We start from the raw sequence: 11,335 nt of genomic DNA on the forward strand, positions 1-11,335 counted from the left end.
GGTGAAGCGCATCAACTTTTAAATGCATTATTATATTCAAATTGCAAACACATGAGGACAGTCTCCATAAAAGACCCCGGCAGATGAACGTGCTACTACATTTCTCTCTGAAACGGTAGGAAATTAAATTAGATTTAATAGAGGATTTTAACAAGATGACAAGATGATTGACAGGGCAGTTTACGTGACAGGATGCACGCGACAGATCCGTCCGATGAAGATGATGAAGTATGTCCCAAAGCTTGCCTACTTTTTTGCTACACATTCAAAAGTAAATACCTTTTCTTCACAAAAAGAGTACATACCTTTAAAGTATGTTTTTAGAACTGTACAGAGAGAGTGTTAAATAGCTTGTTGATCATATTTTTCTTTTTCCTTCTAGTGTGATGGAATGTTTGGTAACGCTTTAGATTACAGCCCGGAAAGTACTGCGTAATTAAAATGAAAGTACAGTGTAACTTTCGGTAATTACAGTTTACCTATAAAGTACTTACGTGTAAGTATAGGGGAACAATATGTAAAGTCTTGGGAATAAAGGTGTAACAACCAGGAAAATACTGCGTAATTAAAACAAAATTACAGTGTAACTTTCGGTAATTACAGTGTACCTATAAAGTGCGTACGTGTAAGTATAGGGGAATAATATGTAACGTTTTGTGAATAAAGGGGTAACAACCAGGAAAATAACAAATTATTTAGGCAAATTATTTATACTAAGTATTTTAGAATCTTACTTTTGGGAGCAATTTAGCGAGTACATACACTGCACCTTTTTGTAATAATAGTGTATAAAAATACATAAAGGCTTTTTTTTTTTATTACGGGGTACATATCAGTGCATTTATAAAGTAGGCTAATTTGTTATTATGGCAAAGGTGCACTGATTAAGTTTCAAGGCAAGTTAAACTATTGCAACCTTTTTTTTTTTTAAATGCTGGGAAAATATACTCTTGTTCCATGTAGTTACAGGGTAAGTATGACATTGCAGGCTGTAAATTAAAGTGGTGCTTCTTACCCTCTTGTTTCATGTAGTTACGGGGTAAGAATGACATTGCGGGCTGTAAATTAAAGTGGTGCTTCTTACCCTCTTGTTTCATGTAGTTACAGGGTAAGTACAATAAAAACACATACACACACACACACACACAATCTGATATCACTCGGAAAACTTTATTTGAAAAACAACTTATTTCAAAACAGATTTACAGCACTTTGTTTCTCTTGCTTGGTTTCCGTTTGTAAGAAAAATACCAAATATTTTAAATTTTTAAACTGTAGACTATCGCTTCCGACCAACTGTCACCTGCGCGTTCATGAGAGGGTTGAGAGAAAGTATAAATACAAGTTGTCCGCGTCCGAGCTGTGGGCAGCTGTCGTGTATGCATCCAAACTGGAGTATAACAGAGGCTTAAAGCGTGACGTAAGCGCACCGAAAAACCAATGTTGAATTATTATTATTTTTTAATGTTTTTATTATTGCTCACAACAAAATACAAACAATAACAGATAATAATAATGAAAAACAAACCATGCAGAAGAACAGAGACACCAGTTCTCGCGCACGTTTCACATCAAACTCCCGCGAGAATGCAATGAACGCTTAAAGCTTCACCAAACGCGAAGCCATTCAAGCCGACCCTATGAAGCCGACTCTCATGCACTCGCTGGTGACAGTTGGTCGGTAGCGAAAAGATGAAATTATGATAACATTTCTGGGTGTAGGCTACTGTATTTTCTTTTAATACATAATACAGAATAGAAAAAGACTCCTTAAGATTAGGCTAATCAGTGGAACGATAGAAAAAGAAGAGGAGGACCAAGAGGAGGAGGAGGAAGCCATGCAAGAGAAACAAAAAAGGACAAAACATGCTACTTTCTGTCAGGACTTTAGTATTTGAAATGAAAAGTTGATTTAAAAAATATTATAATAAATTAAATAAATAAGAAGTGTAATATGTTGTAAATCTGTTTTGAAATAAGTTGTTTTTCAAATAAAGGTTTTCCAAGTGATGTCAGATTGTGTGTGTACATGTGGTTTTTTTTTTGTACTTACCCTGTAACTACATGAAACAAGAGGGTAAGAAGCACCACTTTAATTTACAGCCCGCAATGTAATACTTACTCTGTAACTACATGGAACAAGAGGGTAAGAAACACCACTTTAATTTACAGCCCGCAATGTCATACTTACCCTGTAACTACATGGAACAAGAGGGTAAGAAACACCACTTTAATTTACAGCCCGCAATGTCATACTTACCCTGTAACTACATGCAACAAGAGGGTAAGAAACACCACTTTAATTTACAGCCCGCAATGTCATACTTACCCTGTAACTACATGGAACAAGAGGGTAAGAAACACCACTTTAATTTACAGCCCGCAATGTCATACTTACCCTGTAACTACATGCAACAAGAGGGTAAGAAACACCACTTTAATTTACAGCCCGCAATGTCATACTTACCCTGTAACTACATGGAACAAGAGGGTAAGAAACACCACTTTAATTTACAGCCCGCAATGTCATACTTACCCTGTAACTACATGAAACAAGAGGGTAAGAAACACCACTTTAATTTACAGCCCGCAATGTCATACTTACCCTGTAACTACATGAAACAAGAGGGTAAGAAGCACCACTTTAATTTACAGCCCACAATGTCATACTTACCCTGTAACTACATGAAACAAGAGGGTAAGAAACACCACTTTAATTTACAGCCCACAATGTCATACTTACCCTGTAACTACATGGAATACTTACAGTAAAAATAATTTGTTATTTTCCTGGTTGTTACCCCTTTATTCCCAAAACTTTACATATTATTCCCCTATACTTACACGTACGCACTTTATAGGTACACTGTAATTACCGAAAGTTACACTGTAATTTCGTTTTAATAACGCAGTATTTTCCTGGTTGTTACACCTTTACTCCCAAGACTTTACATATTGTTCCCCTATACTTACACGTAAGTACTTTATAGGTAAACTGTAATTACCGAAAGTTACACTGTACTTTCATTTTAATTATGCAGTACTTTCCGGGCTGTAATCTAAAGCGTTACCGAATGTTTAAAGTCACTTATTTCTACAACGAGTCATTACTGTGAAAAAAGTGATATACATGTTGAGAATGTAATGTTTTTGAGTTTTTGTTATATGCATATTCTCTTATCATTCATTCTGAGTAAATACACCAACAAAGAAGCCATCACTGCAGCGCTCTCTTTTATTTCATTTTTCTTTAATCCTTATACGTCTTTTCAGGAGTACTACACCATGTGGAAGAAAGTGGGATTGAAGATGGCATCAAATTTTTATGTGCGACTCCATGAGTGTATAATAGGTAGGTACATGTACTGTTATTACAGTCCAAGCTGTAATGTTTTAATATATTGGTGCTTGTTATTAAATATATATATATATATATATATATATATATATAAAAAATCAAATATATTCAATTTGTGAAATTGTGAAACTCACACAATTCCACAATTATAGAGATGTGTTAGGGGGGTTAGTGAACTTTAAATCAGTGTTAATATTGGTAAGATAAACTCATCTATAAAACTATATAACTTTTGCAGCCTTAAAATATTAAAACTAAATAAACTGAAACGTTTAATATATGTGAAAATATGTGTATTAAAATAATGATCTGCTTTCCATTTTATATTTACTTATGACTGGATATAGAATAAATCATTTTGACGTACTCTTCACATACAAATCACTACAAAATATCACTTTTTTTCAGTTTATGTCCGTAGAAGGCCACGGCCTCAACCAGTTTATTTAATAGATGGTACATTTGAAAGAACTGATTCAACACCTGATTCTCCAGCAGTGACGATTCGAACGGTCTTTCCAGAAACGTGGCTCTGGGAACTTGCTGAAGTGGGGTATTTAAAGCATAATCAGTACATTTAACATCATATCTTATATTTAATACATCATCTCCTCCCATCTCGCCCACAGGACAGAAAATACCTTGCTTGCTTTGCAGATTCTTAATCCAGTTTTTTCATCATCTGTGTGCTGAATGTTGTCATTTATTACAGGAAAAATGGGTCAGAATCAGATATGCCTATTGTTGTAATTCCTCCACAGGGACTCTGGATCAGCTCAGGTTCCTGTCACGGTTCCTGACACCATCACCTCTTGGGAGACGGAGGCCTTCTGCCTGTCCTCTGAAGGTCTGGGTCTGGCTCCTCCTGCTCAGCTGACAGTTTTCCAGCCCTTCTTCCTAGAGCTCTCTCTGCCTTACTCCATCATCCGCGGGGAGATCTTTGAGCTGAAGGCCACTGTCTTCAACTATCTGTCCAAGTGCATCATGGTGAGATTTCAGACGCACTCTAATCAAATCATATCAAATATGCCACTAATCATGTGTGTATGATTGACAGGTTAAAGTGACTCCAGCTCCTTCCTCAGACTACACTCTCAAAGCCTCCTCTGATGATCAGTATTCATCCTGTCTATGTGCTAATGGAAGAAAAACCTTTAAATGGATCCTCACTCCCTCTGTTCTTGGTGAGTTTTCCAGTCTGAATCAGTAGCTGCCTTTTCATTACAGATTTGCACAAAACTTTTGGGATGTTTTTGAAATGTCGATTAAAAACTATTGCAAAACAATGGCGTTTCCGTTAATCGATGTTATGCGACTAAAACGTTATTTTTCCCTCTAACGATAAGTCATTCCAAATATCATTGCAATGGATGTTGGTAGTTTTTATGCTCGCATGAGGTGGTTTTTCAGGCTGTTCGAAAAAGGAATATTTTGCTAAATATTTCGCTCCTAAGTAAAGGCACTTTCCTTGCCATTAAAGCTTGGATAACACGTCTACGTCTCCTTCGATTAAAAATAATGACTAGTGCGGTGGCTGCGATATACGTAAACCTACCAACATCCGTCGCCATAATTTTGGCTGACAATTTGAAGGGTAATGGAAACGCGTCTGTTTCTCAGTTGTATATTCACGTACATGTCTTGTGTTGTAGGAGTCTTGAATATTACAGTCAGTGCAGAGGCAGAGGCGTCCCAGACTGTGTGTGACAATGAGATTGTGAGCGTCCCGGACAGAGGACGAATTGACACGGTCACACGAAGTCTGCTCGTACAGGTCAGCACACGTCATCATTTACTCATGATCTTAATGCTGCTTATGTATGATGTGTTGATGTGATTGATTTCTGCTGCAGGCGGAAGGAACTGAAAAGACAGAGACTCACAGCTGGCTACTGTGTCCAAAGGGTTAGTCTGCAGATATTTCAGATGTTTTGGTGTACAAGCGCTGATAATGCTGCAACCCTCTTTGTCTTCTAAACACAAACTCCAACTTCATGAAAATAAGTACACATTGCATAGAGGACATTTTGAGGACACACCAAATTTAAGGACCAATACAGGGAGCTAAAATATACTCATATGTATCGGACATTTTAATTGAGAAAGTTTAAATTTGTCAGCCTTTCATGACAACTGTAGTTTAGTTGTTCAGCTGTGCCAAATTTTGAAATTGTGGCCATTTTCTCCCCTTTTCTAAAGTGCTTGAATCACAATAATTCTTGTTTGTGATTATATTATTATTATTATTGGGTCTTCACAGGTGGTATAAAAATGTTTATAGCGTTACTCTGCTGATCACTGATGTGTTTCTGTCTGTCTGGTTCATAGGTGACAGTCTCTCAGAGAAAGTGGCTCTGACTCTTCCTAAAGATGTGATAGAGGGATCAGCCAGATCCTCTGTTTCAGTCATTGGTAACATTTACAAACATGAGCAGAAATGAGGAGATTGGCTTTAGACTTATAAAATGTAGTGAGTGTCATTTGTGTATGGTTTACAGGCGACATATTGGGTCGTGCACTGAGGAACCTTCACGGATTATTACGGATGCCGTACGGCTGTGGAGAGCAAAACATGGCTCTTCTTTCTCCCAATATTTACATTCTGGAGTATCTGGAGAACACGGAGCAGCTCACCTCGGCCATCCGAGAGAGAGCCACAGGCTTCCTGCAGAGCGGTGAGAGACAAAATCATGTCAAGAAAATACTGAGACGTTTGATACCAAATTATACATTATTCAACACACCTGAATGTCACATTGAGTCACCCAAACAAACTGCTGAAGTGTTAACCATTATCACACTAAACAGGATACCAGAGACAAATGAACTACAAGCATTTGGATGGATCATACAGCACATTTGGTAATGGTGAAGGGAATACATGGTAAATATATTTTCACTATTACTTTTGTTTAACAGAAATAATATCAAGGTAATCTACAAAAATAAACCCAATAAACCCATTTAAAAATTTGTCTCAGTTCAAATGACTTTAATTATATCTTCCACACCATCAGGTTGACTGCCTTTGTGCTGAGGTCCTTTGGCAAAGCACAGAAATACATATTTATTGATCCAAACATTATTCAGAGTGCAAAGAATTGGTTAATAAGCAGACGGGATTCAGACGGCTGTTTTATCCAACAGGGAACACTGTTCAACAACAGAATGAAGGTCTGTCATCTTCTATCTATCTCTCTATCTATTGTCTTTATTCAGACTTTCTCAAGCCAACATCACAGTTTGTCTAGATGAACTTTCCTTCAGTGGTTTGAGTGTGTTGATTTATTTATCCTTTATGTCTAATAAATTCTAGGGTGGGGTGAATGATGATGTGACCATGACTGCCTACATCACTGCATCATTGCTTGAACTGGAAGCTCCAGTCACAGTAAGTTCATCTGTAGGAAACATGGTATAAACTCATAGAAAAAATGACACTCACAGCATCTATTCCTCTGTGTTTTTTGTCACAGGATCCTGTCGTCAGTAAAGGTTTGTCATGCTTGAGGTCCGTCACTGAGAATGTCAAAAACACTTACACCACTGCCCTGCTCGCCTACACTTTCAGTCTGGCTAGAGACACGGACACTCGACAGCAGCTTTTCAAGAAACTGGAAGATGTTGCTATTTCAGATGGTAAGAGGTTTGTTTCTGATGACTTTCTGTTGTCTTTTATGACTGTACTATTGTTTTTAGTAACACTTTAGAAAACTGTTCCATCATTAATGAATAACTACGCAGGAACAAATGAGTTACACACTATTAACATTCTTGTAACTACATTCTAGTCATTACTAGTGTGTTCCCATGATCTTCAGTTTAGAATACTGATCCAAATTATTATTAGTTCCTTTAGAAGGATGTAGTAATATTTGAGTCATTACTAGGGGATTACCATAACCTTATATTATACATTATGGATTATTAACATTAATTATGAGCCTGTATACAGTAGTTCTTTGTAGTCCTCTGTGAGTTATGAAAAAGTAGTAGTTACTGATTAGCTAATAGTGAACTACCACATTCAACTATTTCTTACTAATTCAGAGTAAATCAGAGACTAAATCAGAGTTTCTTGTTAGTTAAGTATGGGATAATGTACATCCAGCTGGTTGTTCCTGTCAGAATAAACCCGACAGGGTGATCAGGAGGGTCTTGCGTGAGCCAGAAGGGGTTTATTCTGAGATAACAACCGGCTGAATGTGCATTATGCCGCTTATTACACGACTACTTGCCACATAAGTAAATACTGTAATTAGACACGGAATATTGATCTGATTCAAAATATTTAACTAGCTCTTGTGACGGCTGTATACTTTGTATTGTCGTCTTTGCCGTGTCTGGGTGTGTTTTGCTCCTCCTACAGGTGCGCTGCGGAGCTGAGGTAATCAGGTGGATTGGGTGCACCGGTGCACAGGTGTGCCTGTCAATAAAAGCTTCCTGTTTGGCGTCCTCATGGAGCGTTCCATTCTGTCACATCGATCCCTGGCCAGGACCGAGATGTTGATCGGCGTTGCGGCGTATTGCGAGAACTTGAGAGACAGTCTTTGTTATGAAGAATGTGTAAATAAAAAGAGTATTGTAATCGTTGTAAACGTTTCCTCCTCCTTCATTGTTGCTCCCAAATAAGGGCGTTACACTCTTTAAATGCAAAGGTTCCGCGGTGAGAGCTATTGCTAGCGCGACAAGTTCAAACTAGACAGACATTTAAGAGATACGGTATACAGTCATACTACTTATTACACAGCATTTCACCACATAAATTATTATGGGGATAAGAGATATTGATTTGAGATTAAGCTGTTTTAAAATCGTACTTGTTTGTTGTCTAATAATCCAACAGTATACAAAAATCTGTCGCAAATTGGCAGCATCTGCGTTTGAATGAAACAAGAGAGAGCGAGTCCACGAGACTGGATGGCATAATTAAATAACCGTACACAAAATATTGATTCGACTGAGTTTTAATATTTTATTAGCTCACCAAAAGCAAACCTTCCATGAAGAAAGACCGTTGAGCCTGTGTTTTCAGCGGTTGTTTTCGAGCAATAACACACCACTGGATGGTGCTATTGACCAATCAGAATCAAGTATTCCACAGATATAATTATAGTAGTAACTAGAATGTTAATAGTGTGTTACTCATTTGTTTCTGTGAAGTTATTCATTAATGATGGAACAGTTTTCTAAAGTGTGACCTTTTTGTTTTAATCATGCTCCTTGAGTTACGCATGTGTCTTTTGTCCTTAAGGCTCTTCTCTCCACTGGTCTCAGTCTGGCTCTGCTGATGACTCTGATTCTCTGGCAGTGGAGATCAGCTCATATGTGCTGCTTGCTGTTCTCACTGCAGATTCAGTCACTACAGCTGATCTGCGCTATGCTAACAGGATTGTTAGTTGGCTTGTGAAGCAGCAGAATGCTTATGGAGGATTCTCCTCCACACAGGTTACTCAAACCTCTCCAATCAAACACATTATTGCTGGTGTGAATGAGTAAAAGTGGCATTACTGAACACATTTATTTCCCAGGACACAGTGGTGGCTCTTCAGGCTCTGTCTTTGTACGCCACCAAAGTGTTCAGCTCTGACGGCTCCAGCACAGTGACGGTACGGTCAGCAGGAGACACTCTCCACTTTAATGTCAATCAGGACAACAAGTTACTGTACCAGGAGAAGCAGCTGCAGAAACTTCCAGCCAAATACAGCATTGAAGTGAAGGGCTCAACCTGTGTGTCTGTGCAGGTCTGTAGTGCGTTCAGCTTCATTTACTCACACTCACTTTCTCTCTTGGCATTTTGGTTATTCTGCTGTGAGATGATTTATGAATGTGTTTTTGTTTGTGTTGACTCTCTCAGATGGCTCAGTTCTACAACATTGCCACTCCAACTGAAGCTAAAACATTGAGCATTGATGCTAAGATTGAGGGAGATTGCAAAACATTGGGACAAAATTTCATTTTGAACTTCACTGTCAAGTAAGAGAATTTCTATTTAAAGTCCCCCTGTAGTCAATAATTGTATCCCTTAAAACTCATCTTTAAATTCTTCATGCCTTAAAACGGCTTGAATGTAACTCTACACCCTTGCCTCATTGAGTATACGTGATTCTATGAATATGCAAATGAGCCCCGCCTCCACTCAGAGATCCACTCGTTGATGATCACACGTTGATCTGATTGGTTACAAGGTAGTTTGTGACGTCAGAAACACCAGCGATTTCAAACCGTGTTTTTGAGACTGTCTTTGATTCACTGCAGTTTTAAGGAGAAAATATTCAGAAATGGTGTTGACTTGTAAATTTACACAAAAGCATATTAAAAAAACCACATACACATATTAACAACATTAAAAGCTTGATTTTCACCACAGAAGGACTTTAATTCAAAAGACTAGAACATGATTATGACTTAAGATTAAATAACAAATAAATATTTCTGAATATTTTTTTTAACATCTTAATAAACACAAAAGCAATATAAACTGAAACGGTGTATCTCAGTAGTTAAAACACTACACACTGACTTGAGATACAACATTTTTATTATTGACACATTATGAGTGATTCGAGTGATTAAAACTCTGCATGTGTCTTGGTAATTATACTGGCTTTTGTTCTCTCTTATTTGTACATTTATATGAGGCATTTAAGAACCTTTTCAGTTGCTCTTTTCCAGATATGATGGTCTACAGGAAAGGACTAACATGGTCATTGTGGATATTAAACTCTTATCTGGATTCACAGCTGATACATCAATGGTGCGTTTGAGTGATTCATCACAAAATTTTACACATTTCTAGAGTTTCTCTTTTTAGAAATTAACCAGCACTTTTTCCCCACAGCTTAAAATGTTTTTCAGAATGTACAGAAACCCTGTGGAACGGGTCGATTCTAAAGATGATCGTGTCATTGTATATTTGAAGGAGGTGAGAAAACAGCAACATTCATATGATTTTATGTCTTATGTTGATTCATAAACGTTTTATCCGTAATGTCCATGACCAATGAGTTTGTTTCCTCCTGTAGATCCCACAAAATATTCCAGTGAATTACCAGATACAAACGAAACAGGTTCTTCAAGTGAAGAATCTCAAGCCAGCTGTGATTAAAGTGTACGATTACTACCAAACAAGTAAGATTTAATATGCCAGTGTTGAATGCTTTGATCAAGTGATGCACATTGTTTATTCAGATTTAATCCATGTACAGGTTTCCATTGTTGTACGAATGTGAACATCTTCCTTTTCCTTCAGGTGATCAGTCAGAGGCCGAGTACTTCTTCCACTGTGGATGAAGCTGAAGAGCGTCACCTTATAGTTCAGCTTGGATAAATATGTTGGAACTCTCTAATGTTGAATATTATAATGTTTATTCTTTATCCTGGACAAAATTATTTCCAATTCATCATCCCAAATTTGAACAAACCCCCAAATCCTAATCAGTTTTTGGCTACGAGATCATGACTTATCAATTTACAATGCATATGATTAATAAAAGTGTTGAAAACAAGTTCTGGTGAGCTGGTTGAACTGTTGAATGTGTAGTAGCTACATGCTATGGCAACATTTCAGAATCAGATGAGGTTATCACGATTATATCTTGTGATTTTTTATTTTTTTTCTCATCTCATCTCGGCTCTGCTTTTAAAAAAATCTTGTTCTGAGACACTGTGTACACCCTTAAAAATAAAAGTGACAAAAAAAGCCGGTGTTTTCACAGTGAAAAGAACCTGAAAGGTTTCTTGAATAACCTTGTTTATGTGACATAAAGAGCCTTTAACAGTTCTTCATGTCACTTTATAAGATTCTTTATCGAACCATTCATGAAAATGTTCTTTATGACCCCATTTTAAACAAACATACAAAGAGAATCCAGGAATAAGATTTAAGTGTTTATTGCCTTTATACATTGTGCCAGATAAAAGCATATGAATACAAACAGTAAGGCATTAAACAGGACATTTCATAAATCAAGCAAA

At 37.2% G+C, this 11,335-nt stretch overlaps 1 protein-coding gene across 1 annotated transcript in view; it reads left to right on the forward strand.

Annotated features, from left to right (window-relative positions):
• Positions 1 to 10,866, forward strand: part of LOC311296611 (alpha-2-macroglobulin-like) — a 33,831-nt gene extending 22,965 nt beyond the window's left edge. The window contains exons 16-34 of the mRNA XM_084418455.1: positions 3,274 to 3,352; positions 3,767 to 3,911; positions 4,120 to 4,345; positions 4,416 to 4,542; positions 5,011 to 5,132; positions 5,212 to 5,263; positions 5,687 to 5,770; positions 5,857 to 6,033; positions 6,167 to 6,242; positions 6,376 to 6,532; positions 6,675 to 6,749; positions 6,835 to 6,997; positions 8,613 to 8,806; positions 8,890 to 9,102; positions 9,216 to 9,334; positions 10,034 to 10,115; positions 10,200 to 10,283; positions 10,384 to 10,489; positions 10,611 to 10,866. Of these exons, the coding sequence (XP_084274581.1) occupies positions 3,274 to 3,352; positions 3,767 to 3,911; positions 4,120 to 4,345; positions 4,416 to 4,542; positions 5,011 to 5,132; positions 5,212 to 5,263; positions 5,687 to 5,770; positions 5,857 to 6,033; positions 6,167 to 6,242; positions 6,376 to 6,532; positions 6,675 to 6,749; positions 6,835 to 6,997; positions 8,613 to 8,806; positions 8,890 to 9,102; positions 9,216 to 9,334; positions 10,034 to 10,115; positions 10,200 to 10,283; positions 10,384 to 10,489; positions 10,611 to 10,651 (2,322 nt within the window). The 3' untranslated portion in view covers positions 10,652 to 10,866. The remainder of the gene's footprint in view (positions 1 to 3,273; positions 3,353 to 3,766; positions 3,912 to 4,119; positions 4,346 to 4,415; positions 4,543 to 5,010; positions 5,133 to 5,211; positions 5,264 to 5,686; positions 5,771 to 5,856; positions 6,034 to 6,166; positions 6,243 to 6,375; positions 6,533 to 6,674; positions 6,750 to 6,834; positions 6,998 to 8,612; positions 8,807 to 8,889; positions 9,103 to 9,215; positions 9,335 to 10,033; positions 10,116 to 10,199; positions 10,284 to 10,383; positions 10,490 to 10,610) is intronic.
• The last annotated feature ends 469 nt before the right edge of the window (positions 10,867 to 11,335 follow it).

The sequence above is a fragment of the Rutilus rutilus genome (assembly GCF_951802725.1).
Source record: "Rutilus rutilus genome assembly, chromosome: 9".
In the NCBI taxonomy this organism is placed as follows: Eukaryota; Metazoa; Chordata; class Actinopteri; order Cypriniformes; family Leuciscidae; genus Rutilus; species Rutilus rutilus.